The sequence below is a fragment of the Meriones unguiculatus genome, chromosome 1 (assembly GCF_030254825.1).
Source record: "Meriones unguiculatus strain TT.TT164.6M chromosome 1, Bangor_MerUng_6.1, whole genome shotgun sequence".
Lineage (NCBI taxonomy): Eukaryota > Metazoa > Chordata > Mammalia > Rodentia > Muridae > Meriones > Meriones unguiculatus.
The window spans coordinates 48,247,429-48,261,551 of record NC_083349.1 but is presented as its reverse complement, the minus strand read 5'-3'; the positions used below and the strand labels follow the sequence as shown (position 1 = coordinate 48,261,551).

General features: G+C 40.7%; 1 protein-coding gene across 5 annotated transcripts in view; it reads left to right on the top strand.

Annotated features, from left to right (window-relative positions):
• The window catches only part of Asah2 (N-acylsphingosine amidohydrolase 2), a 94,342-nt gene that overhangs the window by 78,891 nt on the left and 1,328 nt on the right, over positions 1 to 14,123 (top strand). For all 5 annotated transcript variants that reach the window (XM_060388359.1, XM_060388362.1, XM_060388364.1 and 2 more), the window contains 2 exons: positions 5,956 to 6,015; positions 9,561 to 9,649. In XM_060388359.1, the coding sequence (XP_060244342.1) occupies positions 5,956 to 6,015; positions 9,561 to 9,649 (149 nt within the window). The remainder of the gene's footprint in view (positions 1 to 5,955; positions 6,016 to 9,560; positions 9,650 to 14,123) is intronic.

Genomic DNA, 14,123 nt, shown 5'->3' with positions numbered 1-14,123 from the left:
CAAACTATTCTTTTTATTAAATAGATAGCCAAAGAGCCATACACAGGAGCAGGGCCAACTAGTCTTTTAGATCAAGGGACAGAAAAGCACACACAAATGAAGCAGGACCGGTATTGCTATATTTTATGTTGATTTTGTATACTGCATCCTTGCTGAATAACGTATTAATTCTGTCAGGTTTTCTTTTCCTTTGTCATGAATTCCTTAGGGATTATTTATGCATCTATGCATCAGCAAACGAAATAAGTTTACTTATTCATTTCTAGATTTCTCTCTTTTTTTTCTAATGAAGATGACTAAGCTTCATAGTCATGCTCCATTAATTAGTGAATGATGTAGAAGACGGTGCTAGTTTCTCATCACTGAGGTAAAACAGCCGAGAAAGCAATGGAAGGCACGTGTATCAGTTGATTTTCTGACTGCTGTGACAAAGCATCTGACACGGCAGCCCAGGGATGACAGAGTATGTTCTGGGTCACGAATGCAGGATGTGCTCCACCATGGAGGAAAAGCCATGGCCGCAGGCATGTGATGCTGGTCTCACTGCGCGCATGGTCAGGAGCAGAGGGGCAAACGCTGGTGTTCTACTCAGCGTTTTGCTTTTTGTTCTATCCCGGTAGTCCAGCTTCTGGGGTAGTGGCACTCACGTTCAGGTGAGCCTTCCATCACCAATTACCCCTCTCTGCAATGTCTTCATAAAGTCCCCAGAGGTTATGTTTCCCGGGTGATTCTAATCTCACCGGGTTGGAGCTGAGAGTTAAGCATGACAGCTGTGGAGAGGCTTTATTTTGGCTCATTGTTTCAGAGGTCTCAAACCATGTCTCCATCACCCTGGCCTGTGCATGGTAAGGTAGAACATCACAGAGGAAGGGTGTGACAGGGGAAATCTTCCTACCTCCCAGTGGCTGGGAAATACAGAGAAACACAGGGAAGGGACAGGGACATGATACAGCCTTCAAAGCATGCTGTCACTTACCTGCTTTCTCAACTAGGTCTCACTCCCTAATGGGAAGTCCAATATAAGGTCATAGTGGATACAAATGGATACCCCTGGACCTGGGCCCCCTACAAAGAAGTAGTAGATGGGCACTGGAGGCTTCAAGTGGGTACTTTAGTAAGGGAAGTGAGGACTGCATTGGACTCGGACTCACTTGCTAGCTTTTGGATCACTTTCCCCTGGTGGGACTACCTTGACAGGCCAGAGGGTTGCATGGGAGAGTGAGCTCCCCTTTTCTAAGGAAAAGAAGAAGAGATGAGATGTGCGACTGGAAGGGAAGTAGGGGAGGGTCTGCAAGGATATAAAGTGAATAAAATAAATAAATGAGAAAAAAAATGGATACACCCTTTGGTGAAGCTAGTGCTTTTATGATCCCATCATCTCTGAGCAGTTCTAACCCCTGGAATTCCAGCCTTCTCTGCGGTAACTACTGTGCGAGGGAACTATGTTGGGGTAGCAAATATGCCTCAAGTGTAGGCAGAGGTAAAGAAAGGGGAGTGGGGGTGATAGACAAATAAGGCCTGTTTTCTCTAGATTTAGACATATATACATAGGAGATGAAAACAGACAGAAACTTTTTTTTTTTTTTTTGAGACTAAAGGGACCAGCAGAAGGAGACACAGGAAAATCCAAGCAGAGGAGCAACTATATAAGCCAAGTACTATGATAAGCTCGTCGGCTGGGTAGTTTTTCTAAACTTGACACAAGCTGGGGCTATGTGGGAGAAAGGAAACTTAACCAAGAAATTGGCCCCACAGGGTTGTCTTGTAGGCCAATCTGTAGGGCATTTTCTTGATCAATGGCTGATAAGGTAGGAGGGCCTAGCCCACTGGCCATTGTGCCATCCCTGGCCAGGTGCTCCTGGGGTGTGTAAGAAAACAAACAGAGCAAGTCAGGAGGAGCAAACAAGTTGCCAGCACTCCTTCATGCTCTCTGTGCTAATTCCAGCCTCAAGCTCCTGCCCTGTCTCCAAGATATAAGATGAAAGAGACCCTTTCTGTTGATTCTGTTTGTAGAATGTTGCTCCTGAGTAAATAATAATCAAATACTGGTTCGTATCCCTTGCATAGTTTTCCAGAAAACACAAGAGGACACACCTCCCTACTCCACCTCTATAACCTTGACACCGTAAGCCAAGAAGCTGGGACAAACAGTCCTCCTGGGCTGTGTGTGACCTTAGCACTGCCATTGCCCTTTCTGTACCTCTGCGTCCACTTTAGGCATATTCCTTACCCAGCATAGTTCGCTTCCAGTTGAAGGCCATGCATATTAACCTTCTTTCCATTTGTTGACATTTTGGTTTTGATTAGCATACAAAGAAATGGGTTTCATTTTTATATTTTCACACGCACACACACACACACACACACACACACACACGTTCATTTTGTTGTTACTTGCTCCCCACTTCCCTCCCCGAAGTCTCCTCAAACTTGTTTTTACTGATGAGAGCTGGGATGAATCCTGACCCTTGGCTTGTCCTACTGATTTCCTGTTAGAGCTTGTAGAGTCCCCGTGATGCTAATGTGTCTTTGCTAAGTGCCATGGGAATCATAGTCCAACGTCTGACCACAGTCTCAATCCCAACTGAGTTGATGCAACAAAATATTCATGAGTTGGAACAACCAAGCCGGGGATGGAATAAAGAACAAAAGCTTCCGAGGCCTGTGATTAAGCAGAGTGTAGGCAAAGCTGGAGCCTTCTTACGTGGATTTGTGCTTGCTTCTGTGCTGTACAAATTGTTTCTTTTGAACAATTTTATTAGCATACAAAGAGATAGAAAGAAAGTGGTCTGAAGGGAGGGCAGAAGTGAGAACATGGGAGGGAAATAGAATATTCATGTCATCAAAGCAGAAGGGAAGAAGAATCATTCAGCAATAAAAGGATCTAGGAGACAAATAATAAGTATATACATATTCTCATTATTATATATTATATATACTTATTACATATACTTAAGTATATATATATATATATACTTATATGTATGTATTTGTAACAATGTCACAAAGAAACCTACCTCATATCTATTTTTAAGCCCCATAGATTTTTCTACTTTCATGTCACATATCATATATTTATTTACATGTATTTATTCTATACCCACATGCGAGGCAAAGCATGTCATGTTTGTCTTTCTGAGTCTTGCTTCATATGTTTAATTCCATGATCACCAGTTCTGTTACATTTCCTGCAAATTTATTTCTCCTTCATAAGGGCATAAAACTCTATTGTGCTGCATTTAATCTAGTCATCTGTTAATGAACATGTAGGATGATTTCCTATCTTAGCTCCTGACCATAGTCCTGCAATAAACACAGATACACAGATATTTTCCCGATAGGCTGAGCTGGTTAGTTCTTGTCACCAGGAAGAGGGAACCTGCAGAATTGTCCTTCTCGGATTGGTCTATGGGTATGTCTGTGATGAATGCTCAGTGTGGAGGGAGCCCACTGAGGGCAGTGCTGCTCCCAAGCGAGCTGTCCTTGGCTGTGTAAGAAAGCAGGCCCTGCAAGCCATGGGGAAGCAAGCGCGTGACTCCTCCATGGTGTCTGCTTCGGTTCTCGACTCCAGGCCGCTGCTTTGAGTCTCTGCTCTGCATTGCTTCAAGGATGGGCTGTGAAGTATAAGTTTAAGACCAATAAACCCTTTCTTCCCAAGGTAGTTTTTGGTCAGCCTTTTACCACAGCAATAGAGAACCGAGCTGGGACATCTGCTGACTTGGAATTCTTGTATATGCCCAGGGGTGGTAAAGCTGGATGATCTCTTAGCCCCAGCCTTAATTTCTGAGAAGACTAGCTACTGATTGTACAGGCTGCCTCAGAGAACATTTCCAATAGCAGGCAGCAAGGGACTCTCTTTCCCTCATCCTCCCCAGCAGCTGCTTCGGCTGCTGTAGCCAGTCCAAGCTGGCATGAGATAAAATCTCAATGTGGTTTTAAATTGCATTTCCCTGACAGCTAATGATGTTGAGTGTACTTGAAGAAAACATCTCTAGGACATTTGTCTTGCTCCCTTTCAGAACATTCTATTCCATTCATTATCTCATTTATTGATTTTAGATGATTCGCTTTTTGGTGTTTAATTTCAGGAATTCTTCTCTAGAGCCTAGATTTGAATACATAATCAGACCTTATGATGACTAATGTTAATTATCAAACTTGAAAAAATTAGGATCACCTGGGAGATGGACCCGTGCACAAGCCCGTGGAAAGTTATCTTGATTGTGTTAATTGATGTTGGAAAACCCAGCTTTTCTTTCTCCGATTTTAACATATTTATTTATTATTTATTAATTTTTTTTGCACTTTAAATATATTTTAGGAGAGGCTACTGTGGTATAATTCCCAGTAAAAGTTACCATTGAGGTATATACTTCTTTAAGTTTTTGTAATTAAATGAATTTGTTATTCAGTGATTTCAGATGTGAATAGATTGCTTTCTGATTACTCCCCACTCTCTCTTATCTCTTTCCCCCTCATGTCAACACTCCTTCCTCCCTGCAGGTCTGTTCCCGTGTTTGTGTCTTTTTGTTTTGCTTTATGTCCCACTGAGTTTAATCAGCACCATCTGTATGATCGTGGGTATAGAATTAGACAGCAGAGCCAGGTGGGCGCATCAGTGGGTACACATCTGAACATAATGACCGCCCATCACCTAGAATCCATAAATAGCCACGGGGCTAGAAGAAATGGGTAGGGCACCACTAGAACCCTCCCGTGTTTTGATTAACTTTTGACAGGTCCAGTCTTGTGCAGGCCCAGGGCAGCTGCTGTGAGTCCACATTGCAATGGCTGCGTCATGCCCCGAAAAATAGCATTTCACGGTCCTCCTCCCTATCCTCCAGCTCTTACCATCTTTCCACCCCTTTTTCTGTAACACCATTCCCTGAACTTTGTAGGACTCTCAGCACCTTGAGCAGCCAGGAGTCTGGCACGCACTGCTATTCATGGTACAGAGGCTTTTCTGATTAAAGCTAAGAGAAGCATTTGTCTATGCTTACATCAGTGTTTAGAAAAGTTGGACACAATGTCAATCTTAATCGTAGGCAGGAGCATTTTGGGGAAAAGGAGATCAGGGTCTGTATAAAATGGAGAAAGAGAGGGGTTGAAGTAATGGTTTAGCAGTTAGGAGTGTGCACTCCTCATCCAGGGAACATAAAGTTGGTTCCCAGGACCCACATCTGGTGGCTCTCTCTTAGAACCCCAGTTCCAAAGGAATCTGAGGCATCTGGCCTCTGCAAGCACCCACACCCATGAAGATATCTACAAATAGACATACACACATAATTAAAAATAAAATAAATATCAAGGAAATGTAGAGCTTGATCTCAGTGTTGCCTTGATGTGTACCTTTGAACTGTGAGCCAGGACAAGCTCTTTCTCCCATAGGTTGCTTCTGTCAGGGAATTTTATCATAGGAATAGGAAAAGAAACTTTGACAGATAGACAGTTGGCAACAATTTGGGGCCTCTTCACTCCGTTGATGGTTTCTTTTGCTGTACAGATGAAACTTTCTAATTCCATGCAATCCCATTTGTTAATTTAGGGTTTATTTCCTTTGCTATGGGAGGTCATTTCTGAGGCTGTCTTTTCTCCAATTAATGTTTTGATGCCTTTGTCAATGACTGAGTGGCTGTAGCGGTGTGGGTTCGCTTCTGATTTCTCTGCGGTCTATGTAGCTGTTTTATAATAGGGCTCTGTAATATAATTTGAAGCCATTTTAATGTATCACCACATTAAAAATTAGAGCTCTGGGCCTTTATCTATATCAGAGACTGCCAAAATAAAATTCATTGGATCCAATTCCTAACTAACTTAGGAGAGAATCCCTTAATGAAACAGAGTGGAATGCGTACAGCACCTAGGGTGTTAGAATGTATAACGGGTAACGCTTCAAACAGGAATCTAGCAGAGACGCTGGCTTTAGATTTAATGAAGTGCCATTTGTATTTTCAGGGAGAAGTGGTTGAGGTTGTATTTGTGGGAGCTAACCCAAAGAATTCTGCAGAAAACCAGGTGAGCGTCATTGTCTTCCAAACTTATGTTGACTTTTAGAGTTTCGCTTCACTTTACAGGAGAATCTCACATGCCCCGAAATGTATCAGGGTTCTTTTCCTACTTGATTTGGGGATGTGGGGAAATGTTCGGTGGGTCCCACTAGTGTGGATGTGGAACACAGTACATGGGACGATGGCAGTGAACTCAGCATAGTGTCACGTGAAGAACAGCTTCAGGGCCACACTGCTTCTCCAGAAGACACGGATTCAGAGACACTCTCATCCGGATATTTAAATTTAGAACTTACTAAGTTTGTTAGCGATTGTCCCTAATTTTGAGGACCTTTCTGAGCCCTCCAGCATTGCTACTCTGGACCTGGCTCTTTTGTTGAGGAGAGATCACATACTGGTACATGCCCTAAGGACATGCTCCGTCCTATGGGCTTTACAATATTTTACATTGGCCATTTTACTGTTCTTTACTATTGGCACAATAGTAAATAGTTTATTTATATTTATTTATTATATACTTATATATGTATATATTTATTAATCAACACATTAATTAGCATAGCAATTGTATTTGTATATTTATTAACATATAATATATTCATAATATTAATATTTAAAGCAATGTATTTATTGATATATAACAATATATTAGTAGAGTAATTAATATATTTATAGTATAATTATATATTTATCATAAATATATTATATTTATTTAATATTTATTAATAGTAAATAGTTTATTTATTTATTAACCTTGAGAAAAGACATAAGAAATATGTGCCAGTGTAAAAACAAATAACATATTGATAAAATAGAACATGTAAGTGTGTTTTTTTCCCACAAATCTGTTTTTAGAGTTAATTACTGTTAATAATTTGTTATTGCTAATGTTATTAAAATAAAAACATGTCCTGTTTTTGATTTTATGATGTATATAGTAAACCACATACACATATAAACTGTCTAGAAATGAAATGAGATAACTTTAGCCTCCTTTTATTTCCTTAGAATTGTCTTATATCCAAACAAAATGATAGGACAGGTTGTGTCTATAAAAATTAAACAGATACAGTGGCCACGCAGTTGTAATCCCAGAACTTGGGAAGAAGAGCCTAGATAACCAAGAGTTGGATGCCAGCCATTGCTATATAGCAAGACCTTGTCTCAAAAGCTAAAGAAACTGGACGGTAAAGTTTGTAAAGATGCTTTTTTTCCATCCCGGGAAACCTGGGTTCAGTCCCAGGAGGGGAAGGAGAGGCTCAACTAGGGCAGGCTACCCTCTGACTTACACATGTGTTCTGTGGCACGCACGCCCCGCACAGGGCATGCTGGATGACATAAAGTAAATACAAACTTAGACTAAACAAAACAAAAGAAGGTAACAGCCGCTGATACAAACTCACTACAAAACTTAAAGAAATTTTTGGGAGAAAAGTAGGCACATGAAAGTGGCTTTTTAGGTCACTTCTCCGAGTACTGAGAATGTAGCCATTGCATGGTGAGCCATCCTTCTTAGGGTCCATAATCACTTATAATCCAAAACACCTTCCTCCTAAAAGAGCTGTGTGGTTTCTGTCTATTCAAATGCCATGACTTCCATGGTTGGCAGTAGGATGCCATGATTAAGGTTTGGGAGAAATGTTCTAATGCTTGGACAGTGTGCACCTGTGAGCAAGCTCCCCTGCCCCAAACATTGGCTTGCTCCTAATACTGCTTTTTGAAGAGGTTAAGCCCAACATCCCCACAGTACCCTCATTACCATTGCCGCGAGTACAGAGTGCTAACAGCCTCACAAGGACAACAGAGTTTATTTCTCAGAATACTCTGACATTCTGACATTCCCACCCCTCCTCTGACATTCCCCTGGCTCTTTCTGGCCACACTTAATTGATTTATTAGTCTCTGTTTGATTTTAATGACTGAAAGCAGCACAGCGTAGGCTTCTCTAGGATTAGGTGCTATTGAGGTGTTAGAGGCCATTCTCTGGCTTTTATTTTAGTGGTCAAAACAATTTCTCGGGCCTTTTCATTATCTGCAAACATCAGTTTTCATTATCCCTAATTCCTGAGCAACCTTTGTCTCCAGGTATTAGGCTAGATGTTTTTTTTATACATGCATTTAATCACTGCTATCACTATAAGACAGTAATCACTGTCTTTACTTTACACACAAGTAGACTCCGTGGCAGAGCATTTAATGTGCAGCAAAATATACCCATAAAAGATTATGATAGGGAGGTAGAGAAAAGTTAATCCCAAGTTTTGTCCCTGATAGTTTGGGGGCCTAGATATGCTTTTCACCCTTTCTTCTAGACCTAGTTATTGGGGGCTATTGTACCTCATATTTCATCTATCCTCCTTCTCCAAGGCCTTTATACCCTCAGTGTGCAGAAACATACGCCTCTTTATTAGCTATCATGATTATGAGCACTTCCTTTATTAAAGGTCAGGTATCAACGGAATAACTAGAGAATTATTTTAAACAATGACATGATCGAAATATAACTAAGTAATCCATTTATCAAAGTTGTCGGAAGACTTGTAAATGGTAGGTATAAAGGGTTGTGAAGAGTAAAGAGGAAATTAGACACAACTCTTATTTCTGTGTGTTCATGTGGAAATGTGTACATATGTGTGCTCTGGAGGCATGCACGCAAAGGCCAAAGTCCAACATTGGCTGTCTTCCTCCTTTGTTCCCCATCTTTTGTTTGTTTGTTTGTTTGTTTTGAGAGAGGGCCTCTCATTGAACTTGGAGCCTGAAGGTGGCTACAGCAATGGGATTGCAAGCACTCCTGCCATGCACATGTGCGTCCTGGACATCCAAACTCTGCTCCTCACCTCTCAGAGCCAGCACTTTACTGACTGACCCATCTCCACTGCCCCGCAAGTCCGGTCGTTAAGGGAGGCAGTGTAAAAGTCTTGATAGTAATGGGCACCTCTGGCCTTTTTGTTTATTAGCTTGTCATAGTTCGCAAGTCTTTGCTTTATTTGAAGCTGGACTCTTGGTATAAAACAAATTGCTTTATTACGGTTATCTTCCAGCACAGAAAGATGCTCTGCTTACGTTATGGCCTCCAGGCATCTATGACTGCACAGAAGGCCAGGACAGGGGCAGGTTACACGCTTTTCGACTTTTTGACTTAGGAGGGTAGGGTTCCCTAACTAATAATTTGCTCACCTGAAGGCACAGAAAGATGAAGTCCCATTTCCTCTCCTCCAGCCTGTGGTGTCTAGAGAAAGTCTTGCACTCCTGATCCTGACTTACACCTTTAAAAAATCTCATTTCATTTTAAATTTCTTCTCAACTCTAATTTCCAAACTTCTTTAAAATTCCTATTATACTTCTTTAAAATGCCCATGTTCCTTTTTTTAGGGGGTGGGAAACTATTATCTTGAAGACACTGGGTCAAGGGGGTTGCCTAGGAATTTGGGTGAAATCCTCATGCATGTGCACAGCAGGCATTGGTGGGTTGGTGTGTAGCAAGGGGAGGCATTGCAGACCAGCTCTCACGGCGGCTCTGTTGCGCCTGATAAGTGCTTAATTGTATTTCAGACCCATCAAACCTTCCTCACTGTGGAGAAATATGAGGACTCGATAGCTGACTGGCAGATAATATGTAATGATGCCTCCTGGGAGACGAGGTAAACATGTCTATTGATTATTCGTCTTGGAAGCCTTGAAAACAGCTGCTTCATTATGTAGGAAGGGCAAAACTAAAAGACTTCTCAGTACAGGATATTAACGATACCAAATTCCCCTGGCTCTTTCTGGCCACAGTTAATTGATTTATTAGTCTCTGTTTGATTTTAATGACTGAAAGCAGCACAGCATAGGCTTCTCTAGGACTAGGTGCTAGTGAGGTGTTAGAGGCCATTCTCTGGCTTTTATTTTAGTGGTGTTAGGGTTAGAATCTTGAGTCTGGTACATAGTAGGAAGTATGTGCTGAATCTCTGAGCTATGAACCCATCCAGCCTCCATCAACTTTGTTTTTCCCTGGTCATAGGCATTCCTTGAAAGACTAGCCAGCCTTTTTGTGAACTGGCTGAGAAGTTTACTGGGTGAAGAAGTTGAGGTGATTCTGTAGAGTTCATTGGAAAGGACCTTCACCTCCTTGGTTAGGTTTATCTGTAGATATTTCATTTTATTTTTCTGGGCTATTTTGAATGGGCATGTGTCTGTGATCTTCTTCTCGGTGTGTTTATTGTTGGTATATAGAAAAGCTATTGAGTTTTGTAAGTTGATTTTGTATACTGCCACGTGGCTTAAATTGTCGATCGTTTCAAGAAGGTGTCGGGTGTAATTTTGGGATCTCTATGTATCATAGCATATCATTTGCAAAGAGGAAGAGTGTGACTTCTTCTTTTCCTATTTGTATCCCTTTAATTTCCCTTTCCTGCCCTTATTTCTCCAGCTAGTGGATAGAGCACAATATTGAGGAGGGGTGGGAATAGCAAACATCCCCGGCTCATTCCTGATTTCAAGTTGTTGAGCTCTTCTTGAAGTTAAATTCTTTAACTTTGGTGGTTTCACTGGATCTAGAAATTTGTCCATTTCTTTTACATTTTCTAACTCAACAGAGTACTGGTTTTTAAAGTCATCTCTTAGTATATTGTGGATCTCTTTGGTGTCTATTATAATATTTCCCTGTTCATTTCTAATTGTGTTAATGTCCGTCCTTCTGCTGTGAGGTCCACTTAAATCCAACATAACTCAAACACCAGGTGACAAAAATTTATTGTATTCAAGCCACTACTCAGGACTGCAGAACAGACTTAGGAGCTGAACTGGAACCTGATGGGATGTTGTCTAGCATATTTAAAGGACGAAACCATAAAGTTAGAGGCAGCGTGATGGGCTTTAGCATCGTCCGATCGATCACATTTTGACATAAGGGGTTGAGCAAGAGAGTTTCCATCAATCAGGATGGAACTAGGTTCCTGGGCCTGAGAACATGAACTTGTTTGACCCTGCCAGCAAGATGGAGAAGTTGTCCTTTAGAAGTCTGGACTCAGACAACTGTCTCTTTACATCTCTGAGATGTCTGGACTCAGACAACTTTTTATTTATTTATTTTATTTCTTTAACAACAGAAGCTGTTCAGCAATTGGGAAGTCCCCAGCTCCCCTAGATCCTGGGACCTTGAACATAGTTTCTCTCTATGATTGAATGGAGTTTGAAAATGAAATGGTGCTACTTAGAATAAGTTTCTTTTGCTTGTTCCCAATCCTTCTTTCTTTCTCCTTCCTTTCCCCTCTCCCTCCTTTTCTCCCTTCCTCCTTCTGTCCTACCTTCTTTCCTTTTGGTTAGTTGGTACAAGAGTCTGTTGATCTTGTTTATCTTCTCAGGGAATCAGCTTTTAGATTTGTTGAATTTCTTGGTACTTTACTTGTTTCTATTTAATTAGTTTCAGCTCTGATTTTTATTATTGTTTTTTTTTTTATCATTTAAGTGAGTTTGGGTTTGTTCTTGTTTTTCCAAATGTTTGAGTTTCATCATTAAGTCATTTATTTGTGTTCTTTCTGTTTTGTTGTTTTGCTTTTTTGAGACAGAGTTTGTCTAGATGGCTCTGGCTCTCCTGGAACTCGCTATATAGACCAGGCCAGCCTCAGACTCACAGAGATCCACATGCCTCACCCTCTCATATGCTGAGATTAAAGGCTTGCGGCACCACACCTGACTCTCATTTTTTAAAATTTTTAAATTTTTATTAATTACACTTTATTCACTTTGTATCCTCCCACCCTCCCTCCCCCTCTTCACACATGGCCCTCCCCAAGTCCACGGGTAGGGGAGGTTCTCCTCTCCTTCCTTCTGATCTTAGTCTATCAGATCACACCAGGAGTGGCTGCATTGTCATCTTCTGTAGCCTGGTAAGGCTGCTCTCCCCTCAGGGGGAGGTGATCAAAGAGCAGGCCAATCAGATAATGTCAGAGGCAGTCCCTCTTCCCATTACTAAGTAACCCACTTAGACACTAAACTGCCATGGGCTACATCTGTGCAGGGGTTATAGGATATCTCCATGCCTGGTACTTGGTTGGAGTATGAGTCTCTGGGAAGACCCCTGTGTTCAAATTTTTTGGTTCTGTTGCTCTCCTTGTGGGGTTCCTGTCCTCTCCAGATCTTCTTATTTCCCACTTCTTACATAAGATTCCATGCACTCTGCCCATCAGTTGGCCATAAGTCTCAGCGTCTGCTTTGATAGTCTGCAGGGCAGAGCCTTTCAGAGGCCCTCTGTGGCAGGTTCCTAGGTTTTTTCCTGTTTTCTTCTTCTGATGTCCATCCTCTTTGCCTTTCGGGATGGGGATTGAACGTTTTAGTCAGGGTCCTCTCTCTTGATTAATTTCTTAGATGTACAGATTTTAGTAGGTTTATCCTATATTATATGTCTATATGAGTGAGTATATACTGTGTGTGTCTTTCTGCTTCTGGGACAGCTCACTCAGGATGATCCTTTCCAGGTCCCACCATTTACCTGCAAATTTCATGATTTCCTTATTTTTCATTGCAGAGTAATACTCCATTGTATAGATGTACCACAATTTCTGCATCCATTCTTCATTTGAGGGGCATCTGGGCTGTTTCCAGCTTCTATCTATTACAAATAAGGCTGCTACAAATGTGGTTGAGCAAATGTCCTTATTGTGTACTTGAGCCTCTTTTGGATATATGCCTAGGAGTGGTATGGCTGGATCTTGAGGAAGCGCTATTCCTAGTTGTCTGAGAAAGTGCCAGATTGATTTCCAGAGTGGTTGTACAAGTTTACATTCCCACCAGCAGTGGAGAAGGGTTCCCCTTTCTCCACAACCTCTCCAACATGTATTGAGATTATGCGTGCGGCACCACGCCTGACTCTCATTTTTTAATGTAGACACTTTAATGTGTCCTAAAGTCTTTTGTTGTATTGCACTTTCACTTTCCATTAGTTCCAGGTATTAAATTTTTTCTTTCTTTCTTTCTTTCTTTCTTTCTTTCTTTCTTTCTTTCTTTCTTTCTTTCTTCCTTCCTTCCTTCCTTCCTTCCTTCCTTTCTTTCTTTCTTTTCTTTCTTTCCTTTCTTCTTTGACACTTCATCAATCATCAATGAGTTGTTTAATCTCCATGAGTTTGTGTACTTACTAGAGTTTTTTTTTTTCTTTTGCTATTTTAACTTTTATTGCATTGTGATTTTTTTTCAGTTTTTATGAATTTGTTAAGGTTTGTTTTGTGTCCCAAGATTTGGTCTGTTTTTGAGGATCTTCTATAGGGTGCTGAATAGAGTGTGTATTCTATGGTGTTTAGATGGAAGATTCTGTAGATATTCATTGGGTCTATTTGATATATTATGTCATTTAATTGTGATGTTTTCCTGTTGAATATTTTTGTACAGGTGGCCTGTCTATTGGAGACAGTGGTTTATTAAAATTGCCATCTAGTATTGGGTTGGTGTTAATGTGTGTATTTAATTTCAATTGTAGGATTTTTTTTTAGTTGGGTGAACTAGAATTTGGTACATATATATTTAAGATTGTAATGTCTTTTTGCTTTGTTATTTTCTTGATTAGAATTAACTATCCTTATTTATTTCTTATGGTTAGTTTTAGTTCAAAGTCTGTTTTTCCAGACAATAGGATAAAAATGCTTGTTCAATTCCATGTTTCATGTGCTTGGAGATACTTTTTTCGTCCTTTAACTTTAAAGCTACAAGAAGAGTTTCTTGTAGACAAAAGAAAGATGAATCTTGTTTCTTAATATGTTCAGCCAGCCTGTGTCTTGTGCTTGGAGAGTTATGGCCATTAATATTTAAAGTTATTATTGAATGGTGTGTATTCCTGTAGTCTTTTAAATTATTATCATTATTACTGCTACTATTGCAATTTATTCACTTTGTATCCCAGCTGTGGCTTTCTCCTTCATTCCCCCCCCCTTCCCCGTCCCACCCACCTTCTCTTTCTCTTCCCACTCCTATGCCCCTCCCCTAGTCCAATAATAGGGGAGGTCCTCCTCTACCATCTGACCCTAGCCTATCAGGTCTCATCAGTCTTTTGTTGCTTTTTTGTTGGTTATGCTTTTAGATGTACTTCCTGTGTCAGTAATTATAGCTTCTTTTGTTTTCTTCTTTGTTTTTGTTTTTGTTTTT